This window comes from Dermacentor albipictus, chromosome 9 (assembly GCF_038994185.2).
Source record: "Dermacentor albipictus isolate Rhodes 1998 colony chromosome 9, USDA_Dalb.pri_finalv2, whole genome shotgun sequence".
NCBI lineage: Eukaryota > Metazoa > Arthropoda > Arachnida > Ixodida > Ixodidae > Dermacentor > Dermacentor albipictus.
This window is the reverse complement of record NC_091829.1, coordinates 43,870,691-43,886,183: the sequence shown is the minus strand read 5'-3', so window position 1 is coordinate 43,886,183 and position 15,493 is coordinate 43,870,691. Positions and strand designations below refer to the sequence as shown.

Genomic DNA, 15,493 nt, shown 5'->3' with positions numbered 1-15,493 from the left:
TTGATATGGTCACATTAAAGGGGCCCTGAACCACTTTTTATTGAAGCGGTAAAAAGGCATTTGAAGTGAAAATAGGCTATTTCAGAAATACTTTGTCACAAGAAGTACTTCAATACATTCAGCAGAAGTGAAGTTATTGGCAATCAAACATGGATTATGCTGTGTTTCTGTTCATTCTCAGGTTGTCTACCAAGTTGACATCTCCAAATTCCCTGAGTTTTCTAGGTTTTCCCCAAGTGCCTTTGCGAAATTCCCTGAGTAATGCAGAACTATGTTTTACATCAAGACGGACTGAAACCATATCGCCCGATGCTGTCACTCTCTAGTAGGCATATGAACAAAATTTAAAAAAAAGAAAACGACTTAATCCAATCTGAATACTAAGGAGTAGTGTTTATGTTATTCAAAAAGAGAATAGAAGGGAGGGGTTAGTAAAATGCACAACAAATAAAATGTTTTCGAAAAAAATTTCAAATAGAGTCGGACATTTTCAAATACGAATCAAAAGGAGATGCATAAAGAAGCAAATATTTTCGAATATGACCTATTTCTATCAACTTATAGCAAGCTGAGTGGTATGAGGCCCAAACTTTGTCACAATTGAGATTCTCTCTCAACAGCTCATAAGTCAACCTTAACTGTCCTGACATACTCTCAGCCTGCGCACAATGCCTCAGTGTTGTGTTTCACTGCTTTAAAGAGTTTATTTTGGTTTGGATGAGGGGGGACACCTGCGTCTTGGCTTCAGCTAACACTTCTTTTTGAGCTCAAGCTCCTTCAAAAAGGCGGCAGCACACTTCCTTTCCCATTCATTCCTCAATGCGTAGATCCTTTCTGCTCTTGTCCTTCTTCCACCACTCTTTCACCCCACGGACCATTTGAAGCATCTTCTTGGTCAGTTGCACAGTCCACGTCCGATTTTTCGAACTCCCTAGGGCAGCGAAAACGTCCGAAAAATCGCCCAGTAAGAAAAAAAGAATGCATGTCATTTACTGCCCTTGAGGGTTCAAACCGCCTCAGGCACATTCGAAAACGCTCTGAAGGCCCATTGGTACAAGTGTTAGGCATATCGGTTTTCGTACTGTGACAGGAGAAACCGGGCGCACGCGTTTATAATTAAGGAATACATACTGCGTCCCGTGGCAATAGCATCATCCCACGCTTGTTATGCTTCACTGCAATACTTTTGCGTATGCTTCACCAAACAACATTTCTGTATAGAGGCAAAGCTAACTTTCGGAAACTGGCATTATGCAACGCACCGTGCTTTCCTAGCTTTTAAGCCAATCGCGAGCACCACAAAGAAGGAGTCGGTGCCATTGCTGACAGTAGCGAATTCTTTCAAAAAAAAAACAAAAAAACATGGCACCCAACGGCAAGAAGCGCAATAGCGAACGTCGAAGCAGCTAGGTCTAGCATTGCCACAGTGGTGACTACGGCTGCCAGCGGATCTGAGTGCGAATGCGCCGGTTTGAGGTGGCGAGGTAAAAAAATGGCAGTGGTGGTGGCTTTGATTATTGCCGTTTCGGACCTGCGGTCACGGTAAAATGTCCGGAAAATCGGACAGCGAAGGGTTCTTGCGTCCGAAGTTTCAGATGTTCTGATACATTGACTCTATGGGTTATGTGGTGGTGCCGTGACACCGTCCAAATTATCGGGCATCCGGAAAGATGGTCGTTGACTGGGCTTAAAAGACGATTCATTACGATTCCTGTCCGTTACTCAAGCCAGCATTACCGCAACTTTTGATGCTTTCAATAAAATTACCGCTAATTTTCTCTGATAGAGGCACAAGTTCCCTGAGTTTTCCCTGAGTTATTCCAGACTACTCAAAATCCCTGAAAATTCCCGGTTTTCCCAGTTGGCAGACACCCTGAATTCTTCAATGCCTTGCACTATGAAGGCTATGGAGCAGTGGGGCATGCTCACAGTTGAGTTGAGTTGTTGTAGGCTACTGGTGGGATTAGCCTTGCAGTTGCTGCCGGCAATTGCTCCACCGTAGCGACACTTAAAATAAATAAGTCACATAATCCGACACAGACCTCCCAATTACAAATGTTCACTCCTCAGTTCACCATGTGGAAGCCAAATCCGTGTCCTGTAGGTAATTTAACAGAAGGCGAGAGACCTCCTTCCTACACAACCGGTTCCCGCATGGGAAAACTATGTCCTGAAGAGAACTGTGAGGCATGCTCACAACAATCTGCCTTCTAATTGTCACTGTGGCGCACAGTTCAAATTTCATTTTGGATGTTAGCGTAGACGCCACGACTTTTGCCTTCGGTGCCTACGATGCGCTGTACATAAGCTAAACGCGGTTATCCTCAGTGAGCCGCAGTGCGCGTAGCCAGTGGATGCATGACGGCACCCTACGGTGGTCACATTATCTATGCCATGTAGCCGATTGCAGCTTGATGTAAGCGGTCAGACAACAGCGGCTGTCTAAAGAAATGCAGAAATAAAGCATCCGATGACGAAATCAAGCTTCCAGAAGAGAGTGAGGACAGGGCCTTCTATTGAAAAGAAAGCGTTTGAGAGAAGGGTGACTTTATGATCTGCTAGCGAGCACCACGCACTGCGTACAGCAGCAAAACTTGGCTGAGATGTTCACAGCAGCGTATGCTACCTGCAGACTATGTTATTTCACCAAGCCCGAGGGGTGGTTCAGGGCCCCTTTAAGCACGATTTTCTGGTGCAAACGTTCACAATTGAGAACATAAAAAATGACGTACAGTTACACTTCTTTGTTACCAGTCCCCTGAAAACATGATCTTTCGTTGCCAATGTTAAATACATTGCCAAACTGTGATTGCATGATCCGTTTTCCGGCCGCTAAATCCCTTGCGAACAAGAAAAGGTTCGTAAGATTTTTTCTTACATTCTTTTACATAATATAGGAACGAGGTTTTACTGTACTTATTTGATACCTCTATACCAATGGAAGGCCTTGCATGTATCTCATAGCTATTTGGGGGATTTAGCAGGATAGCATTCACTTTGATTATTGTAAAATTTGGTGTCAGCGCATCTATTTAAAAGTGCTGCAGCAGCTCACAGTCACACTCGCAGTCGAGCACTCACGGTCAGCTGTCAGAGCTAGAGTGAATTTCAGCTTGACCCTGGCCGACCATACAGAAGTCACACATCAATCCGCAAGCACAAAGGACAGAATGATTATACTCACAGGTGGATTGTGTCCTGGTGTAAATCGGGACATCAATACACAAACACAAGGGGCAGAAAGGTATGTGGTGGATTGTGTCCCGCTGTAAGTTGGTATATTCAATGCGCAAGCAGAAGGGACAGAAAGATTGTACTACAGAAAGCAGATTGTGCCCCATGTTAGTTGGGGTATCAAGTTGTTAGGAAAAAAAAAAAACGTGGGGTCAAAGGTGTGCGGGAAGATTTCCTACCACATGCATGAAAATGAAGACACACACACACTGAACTAAACCTCTTGCTGCTGTTCAGGAAGCACCTGCAGCATTGAATACTGAATCAAAACTTAGGCACTACGCATTTCTGCCCCACAGTACTATCGATAAGGCAAGTTGCAATGGGCAAAGTTCTGTTTAGATAAAAATAAAAGTTTATTTAACTGCACGGCAAACAGCATTTAACGTAAAGAGGGTAAAAACACCAGGACAGCAGTGTTAGAACATGTACACACGGCAATACACTGCTAGAGCATGGAATGTGACTGGATCACTGGGATGCAAACATACTAAAAATGGACGGATGTAATGGAATGTCATGCACATGGCCACATGGCACTTGATAATACGGCGGTGTACGCCCACAGTCGAGCCTTGCTCCAGCATCACATGCTATACACTGAATATTGCTCGAAGTGGTGTAGCATCACAACACGCTGCCACATGCAAGAGTTGTTTCCACTAAGAATGCCAGAAGTTTATGAAGACATTGTAGTAGCGATCCATATGCAAGAATTTTCTTGTGCTGTGTTATCTAAGGCAGTGGATGGTTCTTCTGCATTTTTTTAGTTTGTTTCTGGCTGTCTAAGACTGCTGCTTCTCTCGATGTACCGCTTCTCTTTCAATGTTTATAGCATTCTAGAGACTGAGTAACTATACTCCTACGCTTCTTTCTAATGTCGCATTTCTGTGTGAATTGTGTATGCACTGTTGCATGCTCATGTTACAGACCCCACTGCATTTCTCAAATAACTATAGAGCATAACTTGATGGAAGAATTGCCATCAATTCTTGTTTAGGGCATTTGTCACATACTTGAAACAAATTACATCTTTGCTATAGTTGATGCAAAAATTTAAATCAGATAACAGGGGGGGGTCTATTACCTTTGCTCACGAGCATACTTCATTGAATATAGTGATATTTTGCTTTGGCGTTACCCTCTCATATTTCCACCTCACTTCCAGCTTCCTATTTTCATGTTCCCATCTCTTTATTGCTATACCTTCTCTCCATTCGGGCAAACAGACATTGTACACCTTCCAAAGACAGTTGCTAGCCAGTCTTCAAATAGTAGGTATTTGGTCAATGTTCGCGGCAAATAACTATAACCACAGCAACCAGAGTGCATCAGTCAACAGCCAATAAGTTCATTACCAAACTTTAAACTAGAGATTCCCTAATTACCAGCTTAATTATTAACCTCAAGGCACACATTGCAACTGATGAATTGATGACAGATTTTACAGTTATGCGATATGTATAGGTGGAACACAGAAGCATCGCTACACATTCCATGGACGGATATTTTTGCACTCTCGCTAGTGCTGTGATTTATTGTAACTGAATGTGCTTTGAGCATTGGCTCGCACTGATTCAACAACTGCAATATGTGCCCAAGGACAAACGAACGGTTCTTCAGCTAATTTCACAACATTAATTACCTTCTTTGCGACCATCATCATGCTATTTAACATTCACTGTCCTGAACATAGCACTGTTAAAAAAACTGTCTATCTGGACTTCGTCTTCAGAAAATTTGAAGAATCTTTGCAGAAACAACTCCTTCTGTGAACATTACAAAACTTTCACCTCAAGAGCACAGGCAGCTCAAATATGATATATCTTTCATAACACCACCAAAGCTTCTGTATCATACAGTGTACACAATAGTGCACCCTTCAACAACACACTAATATGTGCACAAAAGTAAATATGAGATTCCACTTAAAGTTGGACGGATCATGCGTTTTGAAAAACACTTCCATCATGCATGGTGACACAAACATATTGTACACAAGACAAACACACTGTACAGATGTGTAAATACACAAATGCATTAAAAGAAACCTCTATTATGTCTAAATTTTAGTAGAAAGTGGAGAAATGCAATGCGGTAACAAGAAAGGAAAATGTAAACAAACACATGTAAACAATTACTACTATGATCTCAACAGCAAGCTGAGTTAGCAGTTTCAATGCTAACCGGTATGTCACAATCAACCATACTGCAGCCACACGTGAAGGTGCTATTACAACGTCGATAATAATAATAATCTGACAGCCATGTTCATGGTCCCAATGATAAGAGACTGCTGCATTCAGTACTACATTTAGACCTCAATATAACAAAATCAGTATAATTGGTAACTTACGTTGTTATACCAAACTTCCGTAATGTTCAAATTCAATCTTTTATGCAATAAGCAAAGTCGCTGACAGATTTTTCCTGCACAGAAGGGGCCTTAAAATATTTTGAATTATAGGGCAATAGGAAAAAAATTAATTTCAACAAGAAAAAGATTATTATTTCATTAATTTGAGAGTCAGTGACTAAAGATGTGTTTTCATACCGTGTCATGGTATCTTTACATTGGCAGTACAAAGCGAAGCCTACGAAGCTTTCGTGTCAACTCCGCTGTCGCACGATAGTATTGCCCACAGGGGGGTTGACAATATCATGAAGAATGCAGGCAGAGTTGAGCCAATGCTTCATCTGCCTCTTGCTAAAATGCATCTCCGGAACTTGAGATTAGGTGACCGCGAGCTCTAAATGAAGACACTCCCATCTTGGTTCGCCTAATCTTTGCACCCACTGCAAATTGTCTCCAACATAAGGTGTGCTGGCCTCCTCGTCTCCCTTAACAATCGCTTGAATCAAGTTGCCCCTCCCCCCCACCCCCTCCCACGCCTTTATCCCGTCATGTGCTTGCATGGGAAGATGGCACGCATCAAGCCACCATCCTTTTCGGTTCGCCCTCGCACCCACAACGTATGGCGCATGGGACACGATAGGATCTTATTGCTCGTGGACTTTATACAGAACATCGAGCGAGAGGGTCCCGCTGCTATGCTGCACCGATTTGGCGACTGCTTTGTGATGCGGCGTGCAATTTGAGAGGTGCATTGACCAGAAGCCGCTTGTAATTCAACCATTTGAACATCTGTGTCCACAGCAGTTTCCATATATTGCCTCAGTATTCCTTCACAGTGGCAGTGAAATCTTATTATATTGCATCCGTGTTTGAACACACTTCATTATACTGAAGCTCGAAATACATGGTTGGCTCAAGCTCTATGGACAAGTTAAAAGAAGTTGAATACTTTGTTACATCAATAATTTTGTTATATTGAAGTTTGTTATATTGAGGTTTAACTGCATTAATAACCAGTAGAGGTAGTCACCTAAACACTAAAAAAGGAATTTGAATGCAATATACCATCAGATCAGAAAAACGTATATGACACGTGGACACAATGAAACGCACAAATACTTTGTCACTACTCGCATGCCTCATGCAACACCAGCCTGTAATGTACTGCAGTTTCCTAGTTATTAGAGCAGACAGTTGGGCTAGCTGATGCTCATTCTAAGAGACATGCGAACTAGTATAGTGCGATTGATCAGGATCAGAGTGCGATGAATGCAGGACAAAATTTGGCTGTACTGCAATGACTTTGCTAGGATGATGAGAGAGAGGCAAAGGGAGCTTCCCGTATTCAAAGAGTAGGCCCAGCTATCTTTTACGTTTTGCCCACCTAGCTAGAAAAAAGTCTGCATGACAACATACAGCGACGGCTTATTGCCTTGAAATAAAACAAAAAGTCCCTCTGCATGTTTATCCTGCTTATCCCGTGCCTTGCGTGTTCTCAGCAAGATAGACAATAATATGAAGTCTAGTGCTATGTCCTGCACATCTCCCCTTATGGTCCTGCACCTTTGCCTTTCTGCGCTGCACTTGATGTCTCAAGCCAAAATGCCAGTGACAACACAGTAAATAAAAACAACCCCTTAAGCAGCTTGTTTTTGTCGGCATGCTCTTTTGATAGTTGCCGTTTCTGCAATGACCATTATCACCAGGGCCATTAATTTTCTGCTCCAACGGAGGAATGTGAAGGGGCTATTACATAATTCAATAAAAACAAGTGTCATGCATTGCCTCATGTGAGATTACAAAAAGAAAAGGAAAAGAGAAGTAACAAGAACATGCATCAAAAAGACCTGCACTTTAAGCTAGCCACATGATAAAAAACAATGGACAGTGGTGTAAAAAGCCACACGCATTTCAATTTCTATACTGTTGCCTTGTTAAGCAACCGGAATGTTTTGTCATTAGATGTAACACTAACACTTGTTCTCGCACACCTTGTGCAGTGAAAAACAAGCACCTGTTAGTTCTCCATATCACAATTAAACTGCCGCTAATGGAGAGTTTTGTTACCAATTAAAACAGTATCAACATGTTGCATGTTTGTTTTAGCATTACTTAAACTTAAATTAGTTGTTAGTAATCCTGACACTCAAGTCAGTTTAGTCTGAGGCCCTCGTATGGAATACTACACAACAGATTGTTGATTAAACCTTCTTGTGCCGGACTACAACTATATTTGACGTCTTCTGGTCTAGCTATAAGTGCTCAAATGCGAACTCACGTCACTATGAAGATAACTACTCTTGCAGAGAGGGCAAAAAAAATTAAAAAAATAAATAAAGATCAAGCTTACTCAACTGGTCCCACTTATTTCACCCCACTGCCACCATGGTACAGGCTGCTCGTAGCCGTAATTTCCGTGGATTGAATGATTTGATTCATGATATCTTGATTGACAACATTATTGATTAAGTTATGTGGGTTTATACAACAAGGCAGCGCTTGGGCTAGTACATAAACAACAGAAGTCAGAATTATGTTAACATGAGACTCGATATCGTACACTAGGTGCCCAAATGCTTTTACTTTCCCTACCAACAAAATGTAGCTGCCCATGGATACATAACAAGCTTACGACCTTACGCTCAGTGAAAGCAGCCGTAGCCCGAGCTGCCACGGCAACTCACCGAACAATTTGAATGACAGATTTTTCAGGTCATTCATCATAAAGCCGAAACTAGAAAATGGGGACCCTATTGTAAATGGTTGCAGATTAAATTTCGACTACTTGAAGTTCTGCAATAAGCACCAAAGACCTGCTACGCGGTTGCAGGTTCGGTGGCAAATTCAGGAAGTCTACTTCTACTTCTCTTTGAACATTAACGTGCGAGAACAAGAGAGGAAGTGACCTCCTTGCATTCGTTGACAACCTAAGAATTCAGTGCAAGCCCTGCCCACAGTACCACACTGCACCTGCTTTTTGTGCCTTCGTGCTCGAAAACTTACTGTATCATATAAGGCCAGCCCTGGTGTAAGGCTTGTAGCCCCACTTTGAAGTGCTTAAATTTTGAAAAAGACAGAGTTTGACTAAGCGTCACGCACATACTTATTACTATATAACTACAGTTGGAGAAGTGTTGGTCATTAGCTTCTCTTGTAAATGCAAAATGTCCCTTTGTTATCGCTCATGTTGTTCTGATACGTCAAACATGCTTTGTGCAAGAAATGTGTATCTATTGAAAACCACAGGTATAGAAGGCTTTGTGAAGGCATGGCCTCCAAGCCATGCCCACGTGCTGGTTATTTTTGCAAGCTACTACTAGATGGCACTAGACGCTGTCCTGGTGATGATAGATCGTCGTCTTCACCATGTCGCTATCAAAAGTATTGGCTCTGTTGGGGCACACTGTTTGGTAGGCTTAGCTGCAGCATTATGCTTTCGGGCGAACTAAGAGGGCACCATAACAAGAAGTGCATGCTCTTATTCAAGACTACCGTTCAAAGTTTTGGGGTGACAGGAATCTCAAATAGTAATGGACAGCACGAAGGACCACCACCTTTAGTAGAGCACCAATGAAGCTAGCTTGTCAAACGAGCACAACAAAAGGGGCGAGGACGAGTGAATAAAATTGATCATAGTTGGCTAATAGTGGTTGCATTATTCTGCATAGCAGTTTGAGCACAGTTCCAGGCTTCAGTGAGCAGGCTGCCTTGTGTAAGACCTGCAGCCTGTCAAAAATCTGCACAAAGCGTGGGCCTTGCGTGAGTAAATACGGTAGTTGCCAATAGATACTGATGTTGAAAAATGCTCAGCTCCAGCGTGACGTCATGCAGATAAGTAAACAAACAAACGTGTCTGATATAATCATACAATTTCCCCTTGCGTTGGATGGCGATGTATTTACCACTGCATTCTCAGGTTGTCACTGACTATAGAGACGTCATAGTTATGTCCCAAGAACACCATTTAAATTAGATTGTGGCTAGCTTTAATGCTCAAAGATGCTTTGCACCTAAACAGCACAAGGTGAAAGAAACTAGCTGGCGCTACAGCATTGAGACCATATGCATGCCCTGATACTTTGCGGAGATGAAACATTTCAAACTATCCCAGGTGGTAAAAGCTCAAACTAGATTTCTACCTCCTCTCAATGCAAGTACAAACAGATCACCTCCAACACACCAGCCACAGGTGTTTAGGGCACTTTGCAGGTGCACGGAACAGACAACATACTGTATGCACGACATGGACATATCTTACAGTCTTAAGTCTTGAGCCTCTTCAGATCCACAGCAAACAGTCCTTGCTCTATCAGCTGCTTCGCAGTCACAACAAGGTGCGCAAACATACCAGAAGCATAAGGTGCACGAGTGATATGTGGCTCGTGAGGCTAGTTGCCGAGCCCATCAGAATTGCCGCCTGCTCGGCAATCTGCTGATACGGATTGGATCCGTCATCGAAGTACATCGGACAGTCATCATCTGAAAGGCAAAGACAGCAAAATAAGTGCACTCGACTCGTGTTAGTTGGCTGAGACTCATACTTAAAGTAGTTTTTTTTTAACGTGCACATAACTGATAAACAGAAACGAACATTTTCGTATTCTTCCCTGACTGGAATTCTGCTAGGAATTGAAACTGCAACCTCATGCTTAGTAACAGAGCACTATAACCGCGAAGCCATTGTGGCATTTCAACTGCATCCTACGCGAGTGACACGCACCAGTGCCTACTGCAGTCCCCAAAGACCATGCCGCAATCATAACGTCAAAACTCAAGTACACCGGAAACATGACAGGAGGAAGAGAGAGACAAATAAACTTTATTGCTAGACCAGGCTTCTTTAGCCCAAAGGTGGGTGGCCAGGAGAAGAATGAAAAAAAAAAAAAGGTGAAAGGGATGCTTGAACACTTCCAGCAAATTGTGGAGTTGAGGAAAATAGAAGGGCCTATCCGCTCACACATGCCCAGCTTTCAGCAGCATGGTTGTCATGCGGCCTTCTACTGCTCAACCGGGCTGAATGGTACACAAATATTCGCTGGCTGTCATACAATGTGAAAATCGCAATGCTGACTTCTGTGATGCCTGCAGCCTACATCACACTTGAAGCCAAGCTGTACATGGCGTGAACTGTGAATTGGTTTCAAGATTATGTAGCTAGTGATTTTACATATTTGCGAGCAATTGATGCTTCATGTCTTAGCTACAGAGTCAAAAGCTATACCTAATAAAACAAGGAAATACGACTTTCCTCTCGGTGCTCTTTTAAAACACATTGACCCCCAACAAGACAAGCAAGTAATTTGTGCATATCACTTATTCAGGTGCTTCGAGAGACGCTGCATCCAGTGAGAAAACTGCCAAGAGTAACATGTTAGGACTGCAGTCATATACAACTTGCCAGTAAATCGGGAAGTTAGTAAAATTGAGAAAGGGAGTTTTCGGGCCTTCAAAATCTAAAATCGTAACGTAGTGACACGCAAAGGCTACTGTGGCATTGTATTTGCCATTAATCCAGCCATCTGTCGTACAAGCGATTAAATAACGAAAGCAACCAGCGCCACTCCTACCGAGGTGGTGTTGAGCTGGCTGTTCCGTGCATGGGTGTGGTGTGCAGTTTTGTCACAATAAAGCTAGGGATGTGATCATGGCACTTAGATGTTTTATGTGATAGTTTAGAGCACATGCTCAAAGAACCTGTCTGTGTCAAAATTAGGAAATGATTGCCGCTTTTTCACTCATTTACTTCAAGAAAAACTTCAGTACATCGAGTTAGGCCAAGTTCGTTTCATTTTTGGGGTTGAAGATAACACTGAACCCGGTGGGCACCTGCTGGGGAATGTAGATTTTTTCGTTAGATTGGGAACTTCATAAAATCGAGTTTTGTTACATCGAGTTTTAGCTGTGTTACAGGAAGTGAAACACGGAGGAGCAGTCTCTATAACGTTACTTACGTTCCCGCTCATATTCGACCATGTCCAGGGCAACTTCAGCGCCTTCAGTGTAGTTGTTGGATGTGACATCTTGCAGGACATGGCAAAATGCCCCCACAGACTGGGACATGAGGACACGGTTTAGGTCTGCTCGTTGGTACACCTGCAAAGCAAAGTTCCAAGGTTACCATTACAGTCCAAGTCAGGCCATCAACTAAAACACAAAACACATTCTAGTGTTATGAATATATGAGCCAAGTACTCTCACGAGCTTAGCAAGAAGCAGAATAAACTGTTGCTACAATCCAAGTGAAATGAAGTGACGGAGCACGCATCCTTGCAATCCCCACTCAGACAGAAAGGAATCAACAGCAGGGATGCTTTCTGCTTATCCATTATTGCATTCTGCACCCCGCATGGCACTACACCAGCCATAAGCCTAGAAAGCTCTGTGGTCACTATTGCTGCAAGAACGAAATTTTCTGTAATAGTTACAAAGCGATCGGCTGCTGCAAGCAGTTTTATTTTCGTTTAGCATGTGGTGTGCAAATTGACAAATTGCAGGCCCTTTCGGGGATGAAAAACAATTCTACTGCTGGCGTCAAGCTAACCGGATATATCAAAATAGATGATCAGCTACTGGCTAGCTCACTGGTATTAAAGTAATTGGGATGTACACACGGTAGTGGAAAACACATCCATTTATACAAAGACACCTGTGCTGCATCACTACCACATTACAAAGAAGTCACCAAGCCCTCGCTCGGCCCGGCAAGCACTTATTTGTCATGAGATGACAAAAAAGCGCAGTTTCTGCGCTGCCTTTGCGCGAAATTGAGACTATGGTAACACATTCTTTTAGTAAATGAAGCAGTGCTGAAGCAGTAAAGACAATTGGTTTTCTTGGTCCCTCCAATAACCTCAGACGTATATTTTTTTTACATTTCTTCCAGCCTCATGAAACCTGAATCAACAGGATTCGAACATACGCGCGGGCATCTATCGTGATTTTGGTGCAAATTAAGTTTTGGTAACCTTGTCCAATCAAAATTTCTCCAGAAATCTTTAAATCCTGCTCTCTCGTAGCCCAGCTGTCAGTTTGAAACACCAAACTACACTAACTTTCTATTCAGGCCTGAAACTTGTGCTCAGACACGGGACAGCACTGCTTCTAGCCACCGTGGCTTTGAGAGTGTACAGAGGGACGGCCACTGCAGTGTAGACGTGGAACTACAAGGCAACCTTACCCAGCACCGATATTTGCTGTAAGCATCCTCCTGGTTGTAGGTGATGAGGTATGACCGTAAGTTTTCTTTCCAGAAGGCAATGCACTTGAGCTCGTAGTCAGGTTCACCTGGGCAGAAGAAATACAGCACCCACATTAATTAACATGAACTTTACAGATGTCTCACACCTTAAGAAAAGAAGCACAGGTTAGACAGCCTTAACGCCTCTGCTCAAAGTATTCGTTAGACTCGTTAATGCGCAAATATAATTACAAGATCATTTTACAGTTGACTTCCATGGATTTGACCCTCATGGAACCAACGAAACTGACTGAATTATCCAGCAAGTCGAATTAAAGATGGAGGAAAAATGTCAAAACAGAATGCTGATTTGTTTGGCAATATTTGCCAGTTTCTAACATGCTTCCGAATCAAATGCGCGCCCGCTTTCCATGTGCCCAAAGTAGAAAAGTAACGTAAAAATGACATTTTATCGCGTGAACAATGTACGTATCTAACGCACACCTGATATACAGTCAAGATATAATGAAGTAGGTAAAATTGGCAAATTGCTTCGTTACATCGAAATTTTGTTCTATTGAAATTCAACCTTTAATGCAAATAAGTACAGTCGTCAATCAGTTTTTCTTGCACGGAAAGGGGCCGCAGAATTTTTCGAAATATCAGGCAATCAAACAAAGCAAATTTGAATGAGAAAACAAGACATTTGATGAAGTTAGAAGTCAGCGATGAATGATACGGTTTCATGCCATGCCGATGATATCTTCACATCGGTGGTACGAAGTAAACGAGACATCAGCCATGCTTTCGCGTGCACTCCGCCCCCGTGGCTGATAGCGCGGTCGCAGTGTCAGTGACGCTATCATGGAAAGTGCTGGCAGTGGGGAGCCAATGTTTCGTCTGCCTCTCGCTCCAACATGTCAGGGAAACTTGAGATTACAGAATCTTCAATACTAAATGCGCAGGAAGGCAGCTTACATGATGCCACACTATCTCGGCGTGCTTGCTCTTTACACACGCAGCAGATTGCCTCTAAAGCAGGGTATACATCTTTCTTGCCTCACCCTCGCACCCTTTCACTCGCATCTAAAGCACGAAGTGGACGGGGTACAATAGGATCTGATCGCACTTGGACTTTATATAGAAGATGATGCCGCTCTACTTTGGCAGTTGTTCTTATTTGTGTGCGTTTGCAAGCAGTCACTTGTCATTCGATCATTTGACCCTCTGTGTCCGTGGAAGTTTCCATTTATTGTCTCGGCATTCCTTTGCGGCATAAGCGAAATTTCGTTACATTGAAATTGCATAGAAACACACTTCGCTATATTGAGGTTCTAAATACACGGTGTTCTACAGACAAGAGGTTCTGAAAAGTTAAATAGTTCATTATATTGAAGTTCCTTATACTGAAGTTTAACTGTATTGGCAAGAAAAAGACACCAGTGTCGCACTATGATGGCCGGTTTCCTAAAGTCAGCTTCGCTGAAGTACATTCATGTTCGGCAGTAGCAGACAAACGCCATGAAGGCGGTTTTGGTTTCGTATCCGACTGCAAAGGACAGGCAATAATCGGCCAAATTCTCCAGAAAACAAAAAGTGTACGTTACAATCGGGTGAATACCATAATCAGGCAATGTGAGCTATGGTATTGTTAGAAAATCTTCCCAGAGCAGGCCGGCAATAGGTGTCTTTAATGGGAGGTTACCCAGGAAAGGTCAAGTTTAGGATTGAAATAATGAAAGTTCGGGCTCATAGAAAAGCATAGGCGCTGGCTGGGGCTTTCCTTCAGGATCAAATTAATGGAAGACTACAGTATTGCCAGACATTGAATCATGAAAGGACAGTTCTGAACTTCGCTTACATCAGTGTTAATTCAGAGCCTTATATTGTGGCATCAGAATGACATGCTGGATTGTAACTCTGAAAGGATTCCCAGCTCACACACTCATAGGTATAGCTAGTGGTTTCACAGCTGTTAAAATAAAGTACGAATCCACTCCAACTCGCCTTAATTTTACAGTATGCTAGCAGTGAAATCAGAATAAAAATTCATAAAATCTCAGAGGAATTTGCAATAACAGCACTAAATGAAAAAAAAATCAGTAATTCATATAATTACATTTCATGCTGACCCAACAAAGTTGTGAAGTAGTGTGCCAACCCTAAGTCAACATTAGTCAAGAAATTTTGAAGCATTGAGTGAAGTTGGAGGGACTTTCTCCACTTCAAGCTCATTACCATTTTTCCACAGTGCTCAACAAGTGAATGGTGCACTTCATGTTACATTACCTCAATGACAATGTCTGAGCAATAAAAGGATGCATTGTTATATTAAGTGACTTCACTTCCAAAGGATAGTCACCGTGGAAATACTCGTGACAACAGATAGGCAGACAGATGAAGAAGGAGAATTTAAAACAAAGTGCTTATGCCAGAAGGAAAGTGAAAAAAGTCGAATGTACAGGAATATGATTGTCAGAACAAGCCGGACATCAAGATTTTCAGGGTCTAAACATCTTACAATAATTAAGCTTTAGTAACAAGTTTCTTCTAGTTACACATCACCTTGCTTTACTGGCTGCAGTGTGAAACACATAAAGCAACTAAATATTAAGCAATATTTTATAGCAAACAGGTATTAAGGGCTCGTTGCTTGGGTAAATTTTAGATAGCCTTCTTATTAAGCATGGCCAACACCACTACCTTAGGGATCAGCCAATGCCAGT

At 42.4% G+C, this 15,493-nt stretch overlaps 1 protein-coding gene across 3 annotated transcripts in view; it reads right to left on the bottom strand.

Moving 5' to 3' along the window:
- The window catches only part of udt (protein undicht), a 40,542-nt gene that overhangs the window by 1,316 nt on the left and 23,733 nt on the right, over nt 1-15,493 (bottom strand). For 2 of the 3 annotated variants that reach the window (XM_070525533.1, XM_070525534.1), the window contains exons 12-14: nt 12,768-12,874; nt 11,542-11,683; nt 3,567-10,069 (exon numbers count right to left, since the gene is read on the bottom strand). In XM_070525533.1, coding sequence (XP_070381634.1) covers nt 9,915-10,069; nt 11,542-11,683; nt 12,768-12,874 — 404 coding nt within the window. In that variant the 3' untranslated portion in view covers nt 3,567-9,914. Of the gene's footprint in view, nt 1-3,566; nt 10,070-11,541; nt 11,684-12,767; nt 12,875-15,493 lie in introns of those variants that run through there. The other variant, XR_011508552.1, reaches the window with a different exon arrangement.